Below are 19425 nucleotides of genomic sequence, written 5' to 3' on the forward strand. Positions count from 1 at the left end.
GATACAGAAACAAGACTACTTTTAAACTGGGGGACTTTTAAAGCCAGGACAGACTGATTTTAGGGAAGCAGAGTTCAATTTTGGCTTACTTCTCCGAGGCTCAGAGGTCTTTAAAGTGACCAGTAATTTTAGTCAGCATATGCAGAAGCCAAAATAAGTGTTACAGGAAGGGAATACGTGTTAGAGTTACAACTGGGAGGAGCCTATGGTCAACAAGAGGAAACAGGATGATGAGAATGGTGATATTGCCACTTTCTGAGTATCTAGTAAGGCACTAAGCAAGATGCTGGTGCTTCATCTTGGTTTTGTTTTTTAACAGTTGAGGAATTGAAAGCTGAAAGAATATTTTTTTCCAGGATTGCATAAAGAATTAAAGACAGGATTCAAAAGCAACTGTTTAATTCCCAAACCCAACAGCTTTCTAGTAAGCCCCATAAAGAGTTTGCTAATCTTTTTTTTTTTTTTTTGGTAGCACTAAGTGTCCAGTTCTTTTTTCTTAATTTTATTAAACACTGTGTTCAGAATACTTTTCTCGTGTGGAGAGAACATACAATGTAGTAATTATGAGCAGTTATTTTAGAGTCAACTTAAAAGGGTTCTACATTTCTGGCTTTGATATTTATTAGTTATATAGATCAGGTTATGCTACATAATCTTCATCTTTGGTTTCCTCATCTTAAAAAGAAATGTTAATAACTGCACATTATAGGATAGTGTCATAGCCTGGGAGAATATGTCAGATACTACTAAAGAGATTATTCTGTTACACTCTGCCCTTCTCTTTTTATGGTGGAAAAATCAACCTATCTATCTCTACCTGTGTTTCTGTTACATTTGCCGTTGTGTGAGTAAGTTTATTACCCATCTTGCTTTCATTCACTTGTATCATACTTTCCTTCTCTGTGTAGTTACACTTTAACATACTGTTTAACACATAGCATAGCAGTCATCATGATAGACTCCCTCTGGATTTTTCTCCAGTGACTGCCCTGTTTCCCCCTTCTGTTGAGAGCAAAGCTGCAGAAAGTTTCCTTATAGTAATGATCTCTGATTTGTCTTCTACACACACATGGTTGTTTGGGTTTGGGGTTTTGCTGTTATTACAATCATGAACGACATACACTTTCTATGCAGTGTTTAATGTCCATCTGTCATCTTCGCTGCTCAACAGCAATTGATACCATAAACAATCTCTTCCTTGAAGTTCTTCACTTGGCATACTAGAAGCATGTTTTTCTTTTTAAATCTGCCTATTCTTTTTTTTTTTCTTCCTTTCCCCCCTATCTATCATCTTTCCTCTCTTCTTTATCTAAAAGACCTACTAGGAAAATGTATGTATTCTTAACAACCTGAAATAGTTCTCTTGCTGATATCCCCACATCTGCGTGTCTAGTTGAGACCTCCTTCCTGATTTCAAACTCTTATCAACCTGCTAACTATACCCCTTCCTCGAATGTGTTATAGATATCTCAGTCTTAGTGTATGAAGTCAAGATTACTCAAGGTGGGTGTGACATCTCTTAGCTCCAGCTGTCACTCTGTCAGCTACTCTTGCTCAGACCCACATCTTAAGTAATCTTTCATGCCCCCCGTTTCTTTCATATCTTCTGTTCTATTTTCTAAATTCTGTCTATGGCATAACCACCTTTACCACCTTTGTCACTGTTACCTAAATCAGCCTGTCGCCTGAGTTCCCCAAGAACTCTCTTAACTGGTGTCCTGACTGCTGATTCTTCAATGAGTCTGCTTTCAACATTGCTGTCAGAGTAAACTTGTTAAAGTTTTGTTTAAATTATGTTACTCCTTTGCTCAGAATGTTCTACAAACTTTACATTTTACTGATGAGTAAGACAGAAAGCCTAAAGAACCTTTCACCTTATCTGGCTCTCATTTGTATCTCCAACCCGGGTTCCTACTGTTCTCCTCTTTGTCATGCTCACACCAGACTCCTTGCTTACTCTTAGATACCATTTGCTTCTGCCTTAGAGCCTCACTCAAAGTTATAGAGCTCTGTGTGTATTTTAAATTGCATTATTCATATCTATAATTTAGAACTTCTATGGTTAGTATATTTACATTTTGTAAAGTTTTTATCTTGAAAATTTTAAATAAAATAGGAATCTAAGAAAGTGCTCACTGAAATTCTAAGCATGCAGTGATTTGGAGGCATGACTGTTGTAGCTTCTTCTCAGTTGTGGAAATGAGGCAGTTTTCTCACAAGTTTTCAAAAAAGAAAAGCTATAACAAAAAAGAATTGGTAGCTAACGATGGAGTAGTGGTGATCTTTACCCCTTTCCAGTGGAGGGCTTCACATTGATAGTTTGTGGGTCCTAGGAGTAGCCCCAGTGAAGGCTTTCCTCCTCCTTCTAAGACCACCAAAGGATGCTTGTGTATGGGACCCTACTTATACTTTTCTTTCTTACACAAAGTTGTTATAGAATTAATTTATAAACTCGGCATAAAAGATGAACTTACTATGCATCTTAGCAAACTCAACATACAGTTTTCTTCACTGAGTTGACAAGAGTGCCATTTCACTGGGTAGCTGTACTGGATAGCTTCTTCTTGGCATAACCTTGCTGCTGGCATCACTGTTCTTGAGCTCCATGGCCTTTAAAATAGAGTTTACTTGAAAACAAGCTCTATGATTTCCCTAAAGAAATAGTCTAATAGCAGAGATGGCTACTTTGTGTCTTATAGTTGGGAAGCTGTAGGTGTGCACATTTTAGACAAAGACATGACCCAGTCTGTCTGGCTGGAACTAGATAGCAGAGATATCAGCATGCTATTCAGAATATTACACAATTTATAACATGAATTGTTTATGTTTAGAAATTTCCACTTAATGTTTTTAGATTGCAATTGACCTTGGGTAACTGAAACTGCAGAGAGGAGAGGCTGCTGCACTGTGGTTCCTCACTGAGGGAGGTGGTGCAGAATGGGAACTATAATGATAGACTTCAATATCTATGCATTTCAGATGGTACCTCTGTGAAAGAGAAGCCTGCTGAAAAAAGTAAAGACAAGAAAGTGGTCAAGCCAGTACGGAAAATCCAAAAGGTGACTCAATTGTCAAATGCAGACTCAAAAACAGGTTAGTTTTCAGTAGTTTGCTCAGCTTAAACGAAATTTTTATTTTATTTGGAAAATATATAACATGGAGATGGAACCTATATAGATATATTATGTCATATTTCTAGATGTCCTTATTGTTAGGAATGTATGAAAATTCAGTCTGTTACACATGTCATAATTATATACATGTATTTTGTTACGGTATAGTTGATAGCATTTGCTGTCCATATTTAGAATATACAATTTGAAAGCTTTCTTATATGTATAAATCTATGGAAACATTTGTTTATTGTATTAGTACTGCTGTGCAAACATTCCTGACAATGCTTGCTGAAGGAAGGAAGGGCTTATTTTGACTCACAGATTTAGGGTGAGTTAATGATGGAGGGAAGGCAATGGCAGGAGCAGGATGAGGATGGTCGTATTTCATGCTCAGTCAGGAAGCAGAGAGAGATGAAAGCTGTGACTTAGTTCACCTCTTTTTTATTCCATCTGGGACCCTCACCTCACAGAGTGGTGCCATCCACAGGCAGGGTGGGGCTTCCTTTCTGTGCTAAACCATTCTGGAAACACCCTCATAGCTTAACCAGAGGTGTGTTTCCGTGGTGATTCTAAGTCATATGTTGTTTACAGTGAAGATTAATATCAGATTCATCCTATGTTCAAGATAGGAAAAACACATATCTTCTCAAAAAGAGCGTTTTCTAGTTTAATAGAAACACACCAAATTAGTGATTTTTTTTTTTTCCCTAGAGGAATCTTTTTCTACAAGGGGATCGGTCATGATTGCCTTTAAGATACACATCAGAACTCCTGTGTTCTTGCTAGTAATGGTTAAGCTAGACAAAGAATAGGTCAAACTAGGAAAACAAGACATTTCTACTTCCATGTGATTGCATGTCAACCTTGATTCAGATTTCTTGAATTTATATTATAGCTAACTTTATTTCTTTGGCATGTGAGTTAATTTTAATATGACTTGGTTTTCTCATTTGTAGAGGATCAGATCAGTGGTGTTTGTCTCTCGGGGTTGTTGTGAGAGCTAAACTAATCAGTACTAGAAAATGCTGCAGTATGTCCCGCATGCATGACATGCTTTCTGGTGGCTCGCTGTCCTGCAGTGTCATCCAGCAAGTAACTTTTGGCCATGAAATAGTAGAGACGGGTTGAGAACTTGTCACTTTAGTTCCAGGACACTCCTTTAGTTTCATTCCCTCATTTTTGTGTATCTCAGCAGTAGTTGTGTGTGTGGCAGTGTGGTGTGCTATGCTTAGGTAATAACAGGGGTTAGCAAGGCAAAATACTCCTGAGAGGTACAGTAAGAAACAAAGTGTGACACACTTTGATAAGAGATTACAAGGTCTTAAGGGGAACAGAACAAGAGTGATGAGGTGCTGTTTTTGGTCAGGACTTTATCTTTCTGGTTATGGACTAATCGTTAGAGTGACAGCATATTTTGTAAGTACCTTTAGATGCAGTAATAGAATAATGATAGAACTAGCAATTCTGTACAAAAGAAACTTGTTTTACAAGAAAATGAGTTATCTAAATGTTAATTACTTAAGTATAAAAATACTTTTATATTATGTAATTCTGTCCAAGGCATCCTTTGAAATGAAGTACAAAGATTGTATTTGCCCAGTTTTATGATAATCCGCTTCATCTGTATGCACTTGCTATTAACCTGGACTGAGCAACATTATATGTGATAAAACTATATTAATAGTTTACTAGCAAGAGTCATCTTCTTAAAATGACTTTATGAGACTATTTCAGAATGCTGCAATTTAGTTTTTTATTTTATGTATCTGGGTATTTTGTCTAGTACTACAAAATACTGTCTGTGTACTATGTGCAGCCTGGTGCCCTCAGAGGCCAGAAGAGGGAATCAGATCCCTTGAAATTGGAGTTACAGACAGCTGTGAATCACCATGTGGTGCCGGGAAGCAAACCTGGGTCCTCTGAAGAGCAGCCCTTGCTCTTTAACTGCTGAGCCATTTCTCTACCCCCTAGCACACAGCATTCATGTTTGTTTAACTTTGAGTCAGAAAATTAAGGTAAAATTCCAAAGAATTCTGTTCTGTCATTTTATAAGAGCATAAAGTTTGTTATAGATTGAACAATAAGCTTACAACCCTTTAAACGCTTTAGCCCCATTGTTTATGGCTAATAACAAAGTATAAAAGCATTTCTAAAGTAAACAGAGACTGATTCAGTGGGTAAAAACTGTTCACTGTGCAAAGATGGGGACCTGAAGTTGAATTCCCAGAACCCCCATAAAATCTAGACATATAGCGTCAGCCTGTGTCCTAGTGCTGCTGTGGGAGGTAGTAGGTGTAGATAATACCTAAAAGCTCCTGGGCCAACTAGCCTGGTGCATGCCACAGAAAAACACAGAATAACCTGTCCCAAGCAAGATAGGTGAGGACTAACACCAAAAGTTTTCATCTGATCTTCATATGTGCATGGTGGCATGTCTTCACACACATAAGCACACACACATGTTCGCGCACGTACATACACACTTATGCATGCATGCACACACACCTACACGTGCACACACATACACACACATACACACATGTACACACACATGCTCACACACATGCTCACACACATGCTCACACACATGCACACACATATATGCACTCACATATATACACATGTACACACACACATATACACATGTACATAACACACATGCTCACACACATATACACATGTACACAACACATATACACATGTACACACACATGCTCACACACCTACACATGCACACACATACACACACATACACACATGTACATACACACACATGCTCACACACGCACATATACTCTTAAGTACACACACACATATGCACACATTTTAAAATAAGCAGAGCATACTTTATTCAGTTTTGTAATTAATGTATTTATCACTCGTATTGCCATTTACAGTACTAAATTAGAGCTCCTTTAAAGAAACTCTTAATGGGATGTCTTTCATATAATATAATAGTATAGTATACTAGAGAACTGGAAAAATACAAGAAAACAAAGCTATTATTTGGACACAAGCAAAAGTACTAGTGTTAGTTTAAGTAGTTCTGACTGGTATTTAAATTTTTTTATAACAGGTATTATTTATTTAGCCCATGCAGTAGTTTTAAAGTCATACTAGTATAATTTTAATCATTATACACCTAAACTGTTTTTGTATATATAAAATTCTTACCATTTTTTTATTTTTAAAATTTATTTATTTATTGAAGAAAGGTATCACTTTGTAGCCTTTATTGGCTGAGAACTTTCTGTGTAGACCCAGTTTGGAACTCACAGAGGCTTACCTGCCTCTGCCTCCTGAGTGATGGGATTAAAGTCATGCAACACCACTACTGCCCATACAAATGGTATTTTTTAATTGAATTAATTTTAAATCACTATTTCATTATTTCCTTTGTTATTCCATTTCCTTTTTTTGGGAGCCCAGCAATTCCTTTTGCTCCTACTTCCTGGGTGTTGGAATTAGAGGTGACCTTGACAGATTTCTTCCATCACACTCTGCTTCACCCACCTCTTTTTTTAATTCATAATGGAATTCAGGGCTGTATATCCTAAGCAAGCTGTATGTCGCCCTTGCCTTCCTGCTTGCCATGTTATTTTGCATTTAATTTAGTGGTTTTTTTTTATATTTTTCACTTTGTAAACATTTACTGCTTTATATGTAACTATTTTCAGATGATCTATTTGAATTTCTTATATCTGAAACTAATGAAAACTCTTTTCTTCTTGGTAAATAACTTTATTGCAGCACACCTTTATTTTTATGAACTTTTATGATTAAGGATAGTCTAAAACATTAGTGTTTATTGTATTATTTTAATGTCTACTTATGTGATATAACTGTAAAATATGAAAATCTCGCCATGCGGTGGTGGTGCACTCCTTTAATCCAGCAGAGGCAGGCGGATCTTTGTGAGTTCAAGGCCAGCCTGGTCTGCAAGAGCTAGTTGTAGGACAAATTCCAAAGCTACAGAGAAAACCCTGTTTCCAAAGCAAAAAACAAAACAAAACAAAAAAAAATGAAAGTCTCTACCATGCTATCCCCATAAAAGTGATTACCTTGTTTTTATGTTTCTTCAGAATTTTATCCCTGTGTTTAGATTAAGCCTTCATTTGGCTAGCAGGTATTTTTTATCATGTGCTGTGTTCAGGTAGTAACTTGGGATTTCAAGACTCGCTGTGATTTGGTTCTTAATTTTAAAAGTGTTTTACGTTCCTTGAAATGTGGAGGTAAATCAGGTTCAAACGGGCACAGCCAGATGGCCTAGTACGTGAAGATGACCTGGACTGATGACCCCAACTTGTTCTCTGACCTCCCCACGTGTGCTGCTGCACATTCTCCTTACCCCCAAAATATATGTGATTTTTTAAAAAAAGAGATTTGAACAAACTTGTTAACTAATATTGATGACTTAGAATTAAAAATATACTTAAATTTATAAAATTTATTTTAATTTTATTTATGTGTATGAGTGTTTTGCCTACACATGTGCCTGTGTGTTTAGTGTGTGTTTAGTACTCAAAGAGGACAAAAGAGGATGTTGGACCCCTTGGAAATGGAGTTGCAGATGACCGTGAGCCTCCATTGGGGTGCTGAGAATCGAACCCAGGTCCTCTGGAAGAACAGCCAGTGCTTTTAACTGCTGAGCCTCTCTGTACTCTAAAAATCCACTTTTAATGGCAGGTCTTTTGAAGGTAAATGTAAAATTAGTTATAAAACCTACATGACCAAGTAACTATACTTCTTAGAGATAAAATGAAAGTTTTAAATGTGATGCAGTATGTATTTCAGATGGTAATTACAAAACTTCCATGACCAAGTAACTATACCTAGAGATAAAATGAATGTTTTAAGTGCAGTGCAATCTGTGTTTCAGGTGGTAGTCGTTTGATAAGCACATCTTCTTGGCGAGATGGACAGAAATTAGTAAAGAAGATTCTGGGACCTGCACCCAAGATGGAGCAAAAAGAGCGAAGACCAGCATCAAGTGACAGAAGTGGAAGAGAGAGAATGGCTAAATTTGGTGAGAGGATATAGTTAAAGTTGTTGCAAAAAGCAAGGTTGCTTGTTTGCTACTTAGAAGGTAAAATGTGCCGGCAAATACTTTAAGACTGCACTAAATCTGTTCCTGTAGCCCCAAATGAGGAAATGTTTTGTTGAGCCTGGATAGGTCTGCAGAAGTTACCTTCCTCATAGGTGTATAGTCATAATTAAGTTTGTTTTTTAAGATTTCGGGTTCTCTTAAATATGATCTTAAAATTCTTTTTTTTTTTTTTTTCCCCTTTTGGGTTTTTGAGACAGGGTTTCTCTGTGTGGCTTTGGAACCTGTCCTGGAACTAGATCTGTTGACTAGGCTGGCCTCAGACTCACAGAGATCCACCTGCCTCTGCCTCCCAAGTACTGGGATTAAAGGTGTGCGCCACCACCACTCAGCCCTTGGCTTTTTTTTTTTTTTAAGTACATTGACTACTATCTAAAATAGTTATGAATCTCGGGAGATGGTTCAGTGGTTACAGTGCTTGATGTGGACCAGAGTAGTTCAAATCCTCAGAGGCCCACCTATAATTCTTGCCTCAGAAAGGAGTCCTTAGAGGAATCTGGCTAGCAAGACTAGCTCTGTATGTGAGCTCTGGTTATGACTGAGAGACCCTACCTCAGGGAGTAAGGTGGAAGAGCAATGAATGACTCCTGGCATCGACCTCTGACTTCCACGTGCACAGACCTCCCTCTCCATGGACACATAACCACACATGTGGCCTATACATACAAACATGCATACACACACTCATAGACATGCTCCTGCACACACACACACACACACACACACACACACACACACACACACGGGAAAAGGAAAAAATAACTAGTTATGCTTTCCATAAACACTAACTTTTGGAAATGAAACATGGAATCCCCACAGGCCAGATTTCCTTTTTAGTAGTGAAGAAATTTGCCTTACTTTATTTGAGTTCCTGGAGTCATAATTAAGCAAGAAATATCATCAACTCTGATTTAATATATTGTTGTCAATATAGACAGCAGTTATATTTCTTTGTTTCTTTCATCTTGCAAATGAACTCATTCATATTCTCAGTCTAACATTAAGCCATGTCAGCAAATTATAGATAATAGGATGGTTGTTTGCTGACATAATGTATTTATTGTGTTCTGCTATTCTTAGGGATGAATCTGGAGTTGTAATATAACTAACAATCTGTACATTGCAGGGGGCCATATTGGAAGAGCAGAATCCGACCCCAAGTTGGATGTTGTGCATAAACATCTCCCACGAAGCTCAGAACGGTCAAGAAGTAGAGCTCGGTCTGAAAATAATATAGTGAAATCAGCTCCATCCCTTCCAGACAATAAGCAGGAGGAAAACGCTGCCTTAAACAAGGATTTTTTGCCAGTTGAAATTCGTGGCATTCTTGATGACTTACAGCTAGATTCTTCAGCTCAAACTGTGAGGCAAGAGATTGGAGAGTTACAGAACCAGAAGTCATCGGCACCTGTGCAAGCGCCTCGGAGTCACAGTCCTGTGAAAAGGAAGCCTGACAAAATAACTGCTAACGAGGATCCCCCTGTGACCTCCAAAAAGCGCCACTATGACACAGATGAGGTACGACAGTACATTGTCAGGCAGCAGGAGGAAAGGAGGAGGAAGCAGAACGAAGAGAAGAAGGCTCAAAAGGAGGCTACGGAGCAGAAGAACAAACGGTTACAGGAGCTCTACCGGAGACAGAGAGAAGCCTTCACTAAAGCCAAAGCTGTGCCTCCTGATCCATCATCCTCCAGGCGGCTGCAGGAAACATACTCCAAATTGCTACTAGAAAAGACTTTGCTGGAAGAGCCAGCTCATCAGCATGTTACACAGGATACACAGGTACTAGTAGTGCTGGGAACACAACGTGGGTAATTCATGGTGAGGAAAGCTTGCTTGCTGTACGGAAATGTTGGAAAATTATCATCCCTACCACTATACATGCTCCAACATGTGACAGTCAAGACCTTTCATGAAATTTATTGCATGCAAAGAATGATGAGAAACACACAGAAAGTAAGAGCTGAAGAGCTTGCAACATTGGTTACTAGTGATCTCTGTCATTCTGATATTCCTGCCTGGTTTTCATTGTAGTACTGAGAAGATATTTAGTATATAATACACAACCAAAATATGCTAATGAAATATTTAATTTTGGGCTCAGTGTTGAAGTGAAGACATACTCTTGTGCTAATGTTTTTTGTTTGTTTGTCCGTTTTTGTTTAGTTTTTGTTGACAGGGTTTCTCTGTGTAGACCTGACTCGCCTTGAACTTGAGGTCCACCTGCCTCTGTCTCCTGAGTGCTGGGATTAAAGGAGTGTGCAACCACTGCCCAGTGCTAATGTTTTTAAGACTGGTAACTGAATGTGTTTCAGGTATTACATACTGTTTTAAAAGCTTTACTTACAAACATCAGTAAATACAACTCCAGGAAGGTTATATATATTCTTTTTACTTATCAGATGAAAAAACCTGAGATTTATAAAGGATGCTATTTTTTTTTAACCATGTTGCTAATATTAATGTCTGTTTAGTTTCTGCTCATATTTTAAGGGAATAACCCACCATGGAGGGGAAATCAGGGTGGTCACATGACATTTACAATCAGAAAGCAAACAGTAATAGACATGTGTTGGACCTTAGCTTGCTTTCTCCATTTAATTACTCACGGGTTCTAGCCAGGGAATGGTGCACACGCAGTGAGCAGGTTTTCCCAACTTAACACAATCAAGATATTCCTCACAGGATTACCTAGAGGCCCATACCTAATTTCTGTTTTGTTCTAAATTCTGTTGAATTGACAATTATTACTGACCCATCACAATGTCCTTGTGGATTTTAGATGATGTTTTGCAGTTAATTGTAGTGGTTGTTTTTGTTTGGTTTTCTGTGATGCAGGATCCAGCCCACAACCTGGTGTAATATAGGTAAACATTTCACTGAGCTACATCCCACAACTAAATATAAAGTGATTTTACTTGAGGGAGGGAAAAAAACCTCTCTTTTATGATTTTTTTAAGATTTTTTTTTTTTTTTTTTTTTTGTGGTTTTTCGAGACAGGGTTTCTCTGTGGTTTTGGAGCCTGTCCTGGAACTAGCTCTTGTAGACCAGGCTGGTCTCGAACTCACAGAGATCCGCCTGCCTCTGCCTCCCGAGTGCTGGGATTAAAGGCGTGCGCCACCACCGCCCGGCTTAAGATTTTTTTTTTATGTACATTGCATGCATATATATCTGTGTGAGGATATCAGATTCACTGGAACTGGAGTTGTAGACAGTTGTGAACTTGCTGTGTGGGTGCTGGGAATTGAACCCAGGTCCTTTGGAAGAGTGGCCAGGGCTCTTAACTGCTGAACCATCTCTCCAGTTCCTATGATCTTTTTTTTTAAGTTAAAGTGGCTTGATAAGTTTCTTATGTGCTACTTGAAGACATTTTTGTGATCAAAATCAGATAAATTTGATATCCTTTTTTCTTAGGTAAGACCTGGGTATCAACCATCTGGAGAATCTGATAAAGAAAACAAAGTACAAGAACGTCCTCCGAGTGCATCTTCTAGCAGTGACCTGTCCCTGTCAGAACCTCCACAGCCTCTTGCAAGGTAGAGGGGGAGAGGGATAGAGAGAGGATGAAAGATGAGGTTCTTTCTTTTTTATAAAAAAGACTTATTTCAAACTTGGTAAATATCTTCAACTGAAGCCTGAATATGGTGTATGCTGTGTTCACTCTGCTCTGCTCTGGTTTTTGAGTTTTTTCCTGTCCTTTAATTCCTGTCCAGTGTTAATTCCTTATGCATGTGGTAGCACTCGTGCCTCCTTTGACCCAAACAAAGTTTCTTGGATGGATAAATCACAGTGAAAGATATAGATGGTTCTAAATTATATTTTGTAATAATAACCATTGAGAGAAGAAAAAAAGATTTGAAGCAGTTTGAGAATGCACAAATACAAGTCAGATCTCTTTCCAATTCGTAGTTAATACACATGGTCCCCTTTCACCCAAAGGACAATAATATTGATCACATTTTAGTGGTTTTTGTATTTATTTATTTATTTATTTATTTAGATGAGTGTTTTGCCTGCATGTATATACATACACTACATATATTCCTAGTACCCATGGAGATCAGAAGAAAGTAGAGGATCCCCTCAAACTAGAATTACTGATGGTTGAGTCATTGAGTCACTGTGTGGGTGCTGGGAACCAAACTTGAGTCCTCTGCAAAAGCAGGAAGCACCTTTTTTTAGTTTTTATTTTAGATTACACATATGTGTGTATGTCGATATGTGCATGCCATTGCAGGTTTCTGCAGAGATGGTCAGTCTCATTGAGGTGCCTGAAGTGGATGCTGGGAATTGAACCTGGGTCCTCTGGAAGATCAGCCAGTGCTCTTAACTGCTGAGCCATCTGTTTAGCCCGAAAGAAATGCTTTTAGCCTCAGAGCCATCTCTCTAGCCTCCAATAATATTAGTGTCATTTATTATTTCTTAATTTCTAGGCCTAGTAAAAACCATTGTGTTTTAGTTTGGTTTTATTTGTTTTGTAGTGCTAGAATGAAGCCCAATACCTTGTGCCTTTTAGGTAGTGATTTAGTGCTGACACACATTGATGCACTATTGTTATTATTGTTCTACAGAGGAGAGAATTGAAGTCTAGACTTTAATTAAACCTTCTTAAGATCAAAACAGAAGTTGTGGAAGTGGGTTTGAACATAGGCAATCTGACTTTATCGTTTTGTTTTGCTTTTCAAGACAGGGTTTTTTTTGTGTAGCCTTGGCTGTCCTGAAACTTACTTGGTAGACCAGACTGGCCTCGAAGTCACTCACAGAGGTCTGCCTGCCTCTTGGAATCTTACTTTAAAAGCCAGTACTTTTAACCAGTTTGTGTATTTATTATTAGTAAGAGAAATGTATGATTTGTTTAATGTTCTAAATGTACTTTAAGCTTAAATCATAAGGTATAATTTTTTATTATGAATATTTTTGTTTAGATAATATGGTACATTTCATCATTGTCAGATCTTCTATGGTGGTGTCATGTTCACAAACAATTTTTGCCTTTCTTATTCTAAAGAATGTTAAGAAACAAACCAACACAAGTTTGTTGTTGCTTTGCATTACTTCTTTCACTTATTTCTTTTATTCCCTTCCTTCTCCTCCTAAAATTTTAGATTTGTGTGTGTGTGTGTGTGTGTGTGTGTGTTAAAAATTGTACATTTTCACCTGGTACTGGGGGCGCATGCCTTTAATCCCATACTCGGGAGGCAGAGACAGGCAGAACTCTGTGAGTTTGAGGTCAGCCTGGTCTACAGAGCGAGTTTCAGGATAGGCGCCAAAAACTACACAGAGAAACTCTGTCTCGAAAAACCAAAATGAATGGATTAATATATAATGAAATTTTTTTTAAATTAAAATTGTACATTTTCATAAAATATCATGTGTTATACTAGGGCACACATACTGTGGTTGGAAAGGTAACTTTGTGTAGTCCCTTCCTTCTTTATTTGGGTTCTCTAGGCTTGAATGGTAGAGGCCTTTACCTGCTTAGTCATTTGATGGGTCCCAATATTAAACAATCTTAAGCATTTCTCTTTTATATATTATTTTTAAAGGGTTGGATAGTGGTATAGTTCCAAGGAAGCTTGTCTGCAGAGTTGTAAGTAACCACTTAAAAAAATAAATTCGAAGAAAGCAGTTTACAAAACAGTATAAATAGTGAAATAACATTTTTGTGGAAACACCATAACAAAACCACAACATACACATAGATAAAGTTAGCAAGGATATAATTGTAAGCCAACTACCAAAGATAATGAATCCTTTTATTGGTTATTCCGAGTAATCTCTCACTCTCAACCTTGTTGCCTTTTTTTCTGGAAGTGTTTGTATACTATTCTTATAATCAGAGAGCTTCTTTCCCCAATTTTAAATGATAACTTAAACTGGGGATCTAGGCTCTTTATAGAATACTTGCTCAGCATGACCAAGACTCTGGACTCAGTTGCTAGCACTGCAAAAACTAACAAAGCTAACAACAACAAAACACATGGATTACTGTATTAACTAACATTGTGATTTCTGTTACCAGAAGAGACTTGATGGAACCTACATGGATGCAGCCTGACAGGTTGAGCCCACGAGTTCACAGTTCTCAAGCACAGCCCCTTGTTGGAACGGCTGAAAATTTACTTTCCCAACTCTTGCATCTTGAGCATGTAGGAATTTTGCACAAAGACTATGACTCTATTTTACCAGCCAAGAAGAGTCATAATAAAGCTTCAGGACCATTAACTTTCACACCTCAACCATATCTGACCTCACAAGCTCCTCATCCAGATGCCTTGTTAAAACCGAGTACCAGCCAATATAAGAGTAAACTGGATCGTATTGAAGCCTTGAAAGCAACAGCTGCTTCTCTGTCTAGCAGGATTGAAAGTGAAGCTAAGAAACTAGCTGGGGCCAGCATTAACTATGGGTCAGTATGGAACAATGACCATGATGTACAGCAGGCACCTCAAGAGAATGGGCTTTGGACTAAAGCTGTCAGTCCACCTGTGAAAGAGGACATTGAAGATGTTTTCTCTGCCCGAATTCAGAAGATGCTGGGAACCTGTATATCTCATGCAACTTTTGATGATGATCTTCCTGGTGTAGGCAGTCTTAGTGAATTTAAGAAACTTCCTGAGATGATCAGACCCCAGAGTGCCATATCAAGCTTCAGAATGACATCCCCTAGTCCGAAACCAGGAGGGCTGCTGGCACAGCTGTGTAAGAGGCAGACTGACTCCTCCAGCTCTGATATACAAGCCTGTTCTCAAGACAGAGCCAAAAGGTCTCTTTGTTCCAGCATAGACTCGGTCAGCGAAGGGCCTCTTCTTAGTGAAGGGAGTCTCTCTGAGGAAGAGGGAGGCCGGGATGCACGGCCCCTCCTGAAGGTAGCAGAACTCTTAAAGGAAAAAGAATTCTGTGCTGGAGAGAGAAATTCTTATGAACCCATCAAAGAGTTTCAGAAGGAAGCTGAGAAGTTCTTGCCACTTTTGGGCCACATAGGCGGTACGCAAAGTAAGGGACCGTGGGAAGAACTGGCAAAGGGAAGTCCACATAGTGTCATTAATATTTTTACCAAGTCATATCAGTTATATGGAAAAGGTGAGAAAAATCGGCTTATACTACAGTAAGACAATTATTTCATAATTTTCTTTCTTTTCTTTTAATCCATGGTCTCTCAATTCTGAAATCGTATAACACAGCTTTCTTTTTTCGTAACGAAGTTAATTCCTTCAGTTATGTCTATTTCTGTTTTCATGTTATTATAGGTGAATTCTACCCAACGTATAATAACATAACCTTAGAATTCCTGGGCTATTTTCTTTCTTTTTTTTAAAATGTTTGTTTGTTTGTTTGTTTGTTTGTTTATTATGTATGCAATGTTCTGTCTGTGTGTATGCCTGCAGGCCAGAAGAGGGCACCAGACCTCATTACAGATGATTGTGAGCCACCATGTGGTTGCTGGAAATTGAACTCAGGACCTTTGGAAGAGCAGGCAATGCTCTTAACTGCTGAGCCATCTCTCCCAGCCCCATATTTTCTCACTCTATAAATGGAGCAAATTATTTGACAAATGAATTGATTCTATGTGTTCTTAGACTCTTATTCCTTTTTCCTAAAATTCACATTTGGGCACTTTATGATCTTGTGACAAGTTTATATATTATTCCTCTCTTTTGCTTAACTACTTTATTTACATTGGTGGTTATTCTGGTTAGATTTTGTTTTCAACATGATACAAACTAGAGTCACCCTGGAAGAGAGAGCCTCTGTTGAGGATTTGCCTAGATCAGACTGGCCAGTGGGTATGTCTGTGGAGCATTATCTATTATGTTGGTTGATAAAGAAAGGTCCAGCTTTTCTGATAGTATCCCTGTGGGTGGTGCCATCCCTATGGGGGTGGGCCTAGACTGTAATTAAAAAATAAAAACTAGTTGAACTTGAACCTTTGAGCACTAGAGCAGGCCAGTAAGCAACCTTTCTCTGTAGGTCTTGCCTCTGCTCCTGCTTGAGTCACCCCCCCCCCATTTTCCTCAGTGATGGATTGTGACCTGGAAGTCGAGGTGAAGTAAATCCTTTCCAAGCTGTTTTTATTATGGTTATTTATCACAGCAAGCAAACAAGGACAGTTACATTTTAAATTCCTTTTGATTCTAATGCTCTTTCAATTTTTTTGATGAAAGCAAAATGCTTAAATCAATATTCTTATTTAGTATTATTTTATTTTATGTGTATGGGTGGGTTTACCTGAATGTATGTTTTGCGTCTGCCTGGTGCCAGAAGAGAGTGTTGAATCCCCTGGGATGAGTTACAGATGATAGTGAACTTCCCTTTAGGTGCTGAGAATGGAACCCAGGTTCTCTGGGAGAGCAGTAAGTGTTCTTAACTGAGTCATCATTACATCTCGATATTCTTATTTCTTAATAAGAAAATTGGTTTCATTCTTAAATTCTTGTATTAGATCTTTATTAAAATTTTATAGTTATAATGAAATATTTGGAGATAAAATATGTTATTTGGGATTTGCTTCAAAATAATCTGTAGGTTCACTGCAGAAGAGAGAAATAGATTGTTCAATTAAATGAAACTAGCTTGCTTTTGTATTAGTCATAGTAATGGATACAGTAGTTTCATTATGCTTATTTATTTTAAAAAATTTTCTAAAAAGAAGTGAAAAGCAGCCAGGCATAGTGGTCCACACCTTTAAGTCCAACACTCAGGAGGCAGAGGCAGGCAGATCTCTGTGAGTTAGAGGACAGCCTGGTCTACAGAGCTAGTTCCAGGACAGCTAGGGCTACACAGAGAAACCCTATTTCAGAAACACCCAATACCAAAACCAAACCAAAAACAAAACAAAAAACAAAAGAAATCTATATGGCTGTTAAGAAAGCAAGATAAAAAGATGAGTTGTAAAAGCAATTGAAGCTGTCCCTTTTTATGTTACTAACTTCATGCTGGAGAATGCCTTGCTTATAGTTTTAAATTTCATTTTATTTTTAACCACACCACAATTATTTCTTTTGATAGGATTTGAAGATAGAGGAATATCAGCATCACGGCCTTTCAATGCCACCACAACCCCACTGAGCAGTATTTCCTATGAAGATGATTTTGTCTCCTCGCCAGGGAGTGTGACATTGACAGAAAAAAAATCTACTCACGAATCTCAGTAAGAATTTGACAGCAAATATGAAATAAAGTTTTGAGTAGAAAAATACATATAAATGAGGACTCTGATCAGAGTATAAGTAGGATCTTGCTTACTGACTGATACATATCAAAGCTTTATGGCTGTAGACCACAGACTCTCGACATGGACTTCCTGACTTGATGCTTGACTCTTTAAAGCTTGTTTGTATTTGAGCATAATGATGAAGCTAGTAGAACATGCTCACCTCACAGTCATTAGAAATGTTCAGAGAAACACACAGTTTTCTTTTCTTTTTTGCGATAGAGTCTCATCTAGCCAAGGATGACCTTAAATTCTTGATCCTCCTTCTTCCAGTACTCAAATGTGCTGGGCTCACCTGTGTGTGCCACCACACCTGGTGAGTGGAACATAGAATACTTAAAAGGACCTAATTACAGACTTTAAGTCAATCTGTGAATTTCAACAGAGGATAGCATTGGGAAACAGTCTTGCAACATAGTAATATAAGAAGTGTAAAAATTTGTTTTCTGTGGTAGATGAGGAAAATTAGGTAGACATTTAACTTTGTGCTAAGCAGTTTTTTAAATCAAGAAAACATCTAAAACTTTGATAAACATTCAACATCTAAGGTTTGAAGAGGTAGGTTATGACAACTGATAATTATTGGACCCTTAAGGTTCAAGACACTGAATGGATTCAGGGACTTTGCCTATATAGCTCATTTTTCTAGAAGCCTGATTTGGGAAATATTATTCTTAGAATACCTGTTTTTTTTTTTAATTGATTTTTATTGAGCTCGACATTTTTCTCTGCTCCCCTCTGTGCCTCTCCCCTACCCCCATCAACCTTCCTCCAAGGTTGCCATGTTCCCAATTTACTCAGGAGATCTTGTCTTTTTCTACTTTCTACTTCCCATGTAGATTATATCTATGTAAGTCTCTCTTAGGGTCCTCATTGTTGTTTAAGTTCTCTGGGATTGTGGTTTGTAGGCTGGCTTTCTTTGCTTTGTGTTTAAAAACCACCTGTGAGTGAGTACATGTGATAATTGTCTTTCTGTGTCTGGGTTACCTCAATCAAAATAATGTTTTCTAGCTCCATTTTCCTGCAGAATTCAAGATGTTATTTTTCTCTGCTGTGTAGTACTCCATTGTGTAAATGTACCACATTTTCCTTATCCATTCTTCGGTTGAGGGGCATTTAGGTTGTTTCCAGATACTGGCTATGACAAACAAAGCTGCTATGAACATAGTTGAGCACATGTCCTTGTGGCACAATTGAGCATCCTTTGGATATATACCCAAAAGTGGTATTACTGGGTCTTAAGGAAGGTTGTTTCCTAATTTTCTGAGAAATCGCCACACTGACATCCAGAGGGGTTGTACCAGCTTGCACTCCCACCAGCAATGCAGAAGTGTTACCTTTTCCCCACAACCTCTCCAGCATAAGTTGTCATCAGTGTTTTTGATCTTGGCCATTCTTACATGTGTAAGATGGAATCTCAGAGTTGTTTTGATTTGCATTTCTCTGATGGCTAAGGATATTGAACATTTCCTTAAGTGTCTTTCAGCCATTTTAGATTCCTCTGTTGAGAGTTCTCTGTTTAGGTCTGTATTCCACTTTTTTTAAAAAAAAATTGAATTATGTGTTCTTTTGGTGTCTAATTTCTTGAGTTCTTTGTGTACTTTGGAGATTAGCCCTCTGTCTTATGTGGGGTTAGTGAAGATCTTTTCCCATTCTGTAGGCTGTCATTTTGTCTTGTTGACTGTGTCCTTTGCTTTTCAGTTTCAGGAGGTCCCATTTATTAATTGTTTCTCTCAGTGTCTGTGCTGCTGGGGTTATATTTAGGAAGTGTTCTCCAGTGCCAGTGCATTCAAGTGTATTTCTTACTTTCTCTTCTATGAGGTTTAGTGTGGTTGGCTTTATGTTGAGGTCTTTGATCCATTTGGACTTGAATTTTGTGCATGGTGATAGATATGGGTCTATTTTCATTCTTCTAGATGTTGATATCCAGTTATGCAGCACCACTTGTTAAATATGCTTTCTTTTTTCCATTTTATATTTTTTTACTTCTT

The 19425-nt window shown here is 38.0% G+C and overlaps 1 protein-coding gene across 5 annotated transcripts in view; it reads left to right on the top strand.

Moving 5' to 3' along the window:
• The window catches only part of Cep350 (centrosomal protein 350), a 143006-nt gene that overhangs the window by 34653 nt on the left and 88928 nt on the right, over positions 1-19425 (top strand). For all 5 annotated transcript variants that reach the window (XM_041662290.1, XM_041662293.1, XM_041662292.1 and 2 more), the window contains exons 8-13: positions 2980-3093; positions 7996-8142; positions 9347-10002; positions 11635-11756; positions 14243-15303; positions 17230-17371. In XM_041662290.1, coding sequence (XP_041518224.1) covers positions 2980-3093; positions 7996-8142; positions 9347-10002; positions 11635-11756; positions 14243-15303; positions 17230-17371 — 2242 coding nt within the window. The remainder of the gene's footprint in view (positions 1-2979; positions 3094-7995; positions 8143-9346; positions 10003-11634; positions 11757-14242; positions 15304-17229; positions 17372-19425) is intronic.

This window comes from Microtus oregoni, unplaced genomic scaffold (assembly GCF_018167655.1).
Source record: "Microtus oregoni isolate MIOR12 unplaced genomic scaffold, Mior012 000013F_ref0000133, whole genome shotgun sequence".
NCBI classification, from domain to species: Eukaryota; Metazoa; Chordata; class Mammalia; order Rodentia; family Cricetidae; genus Microtus; species Microtus oregoni.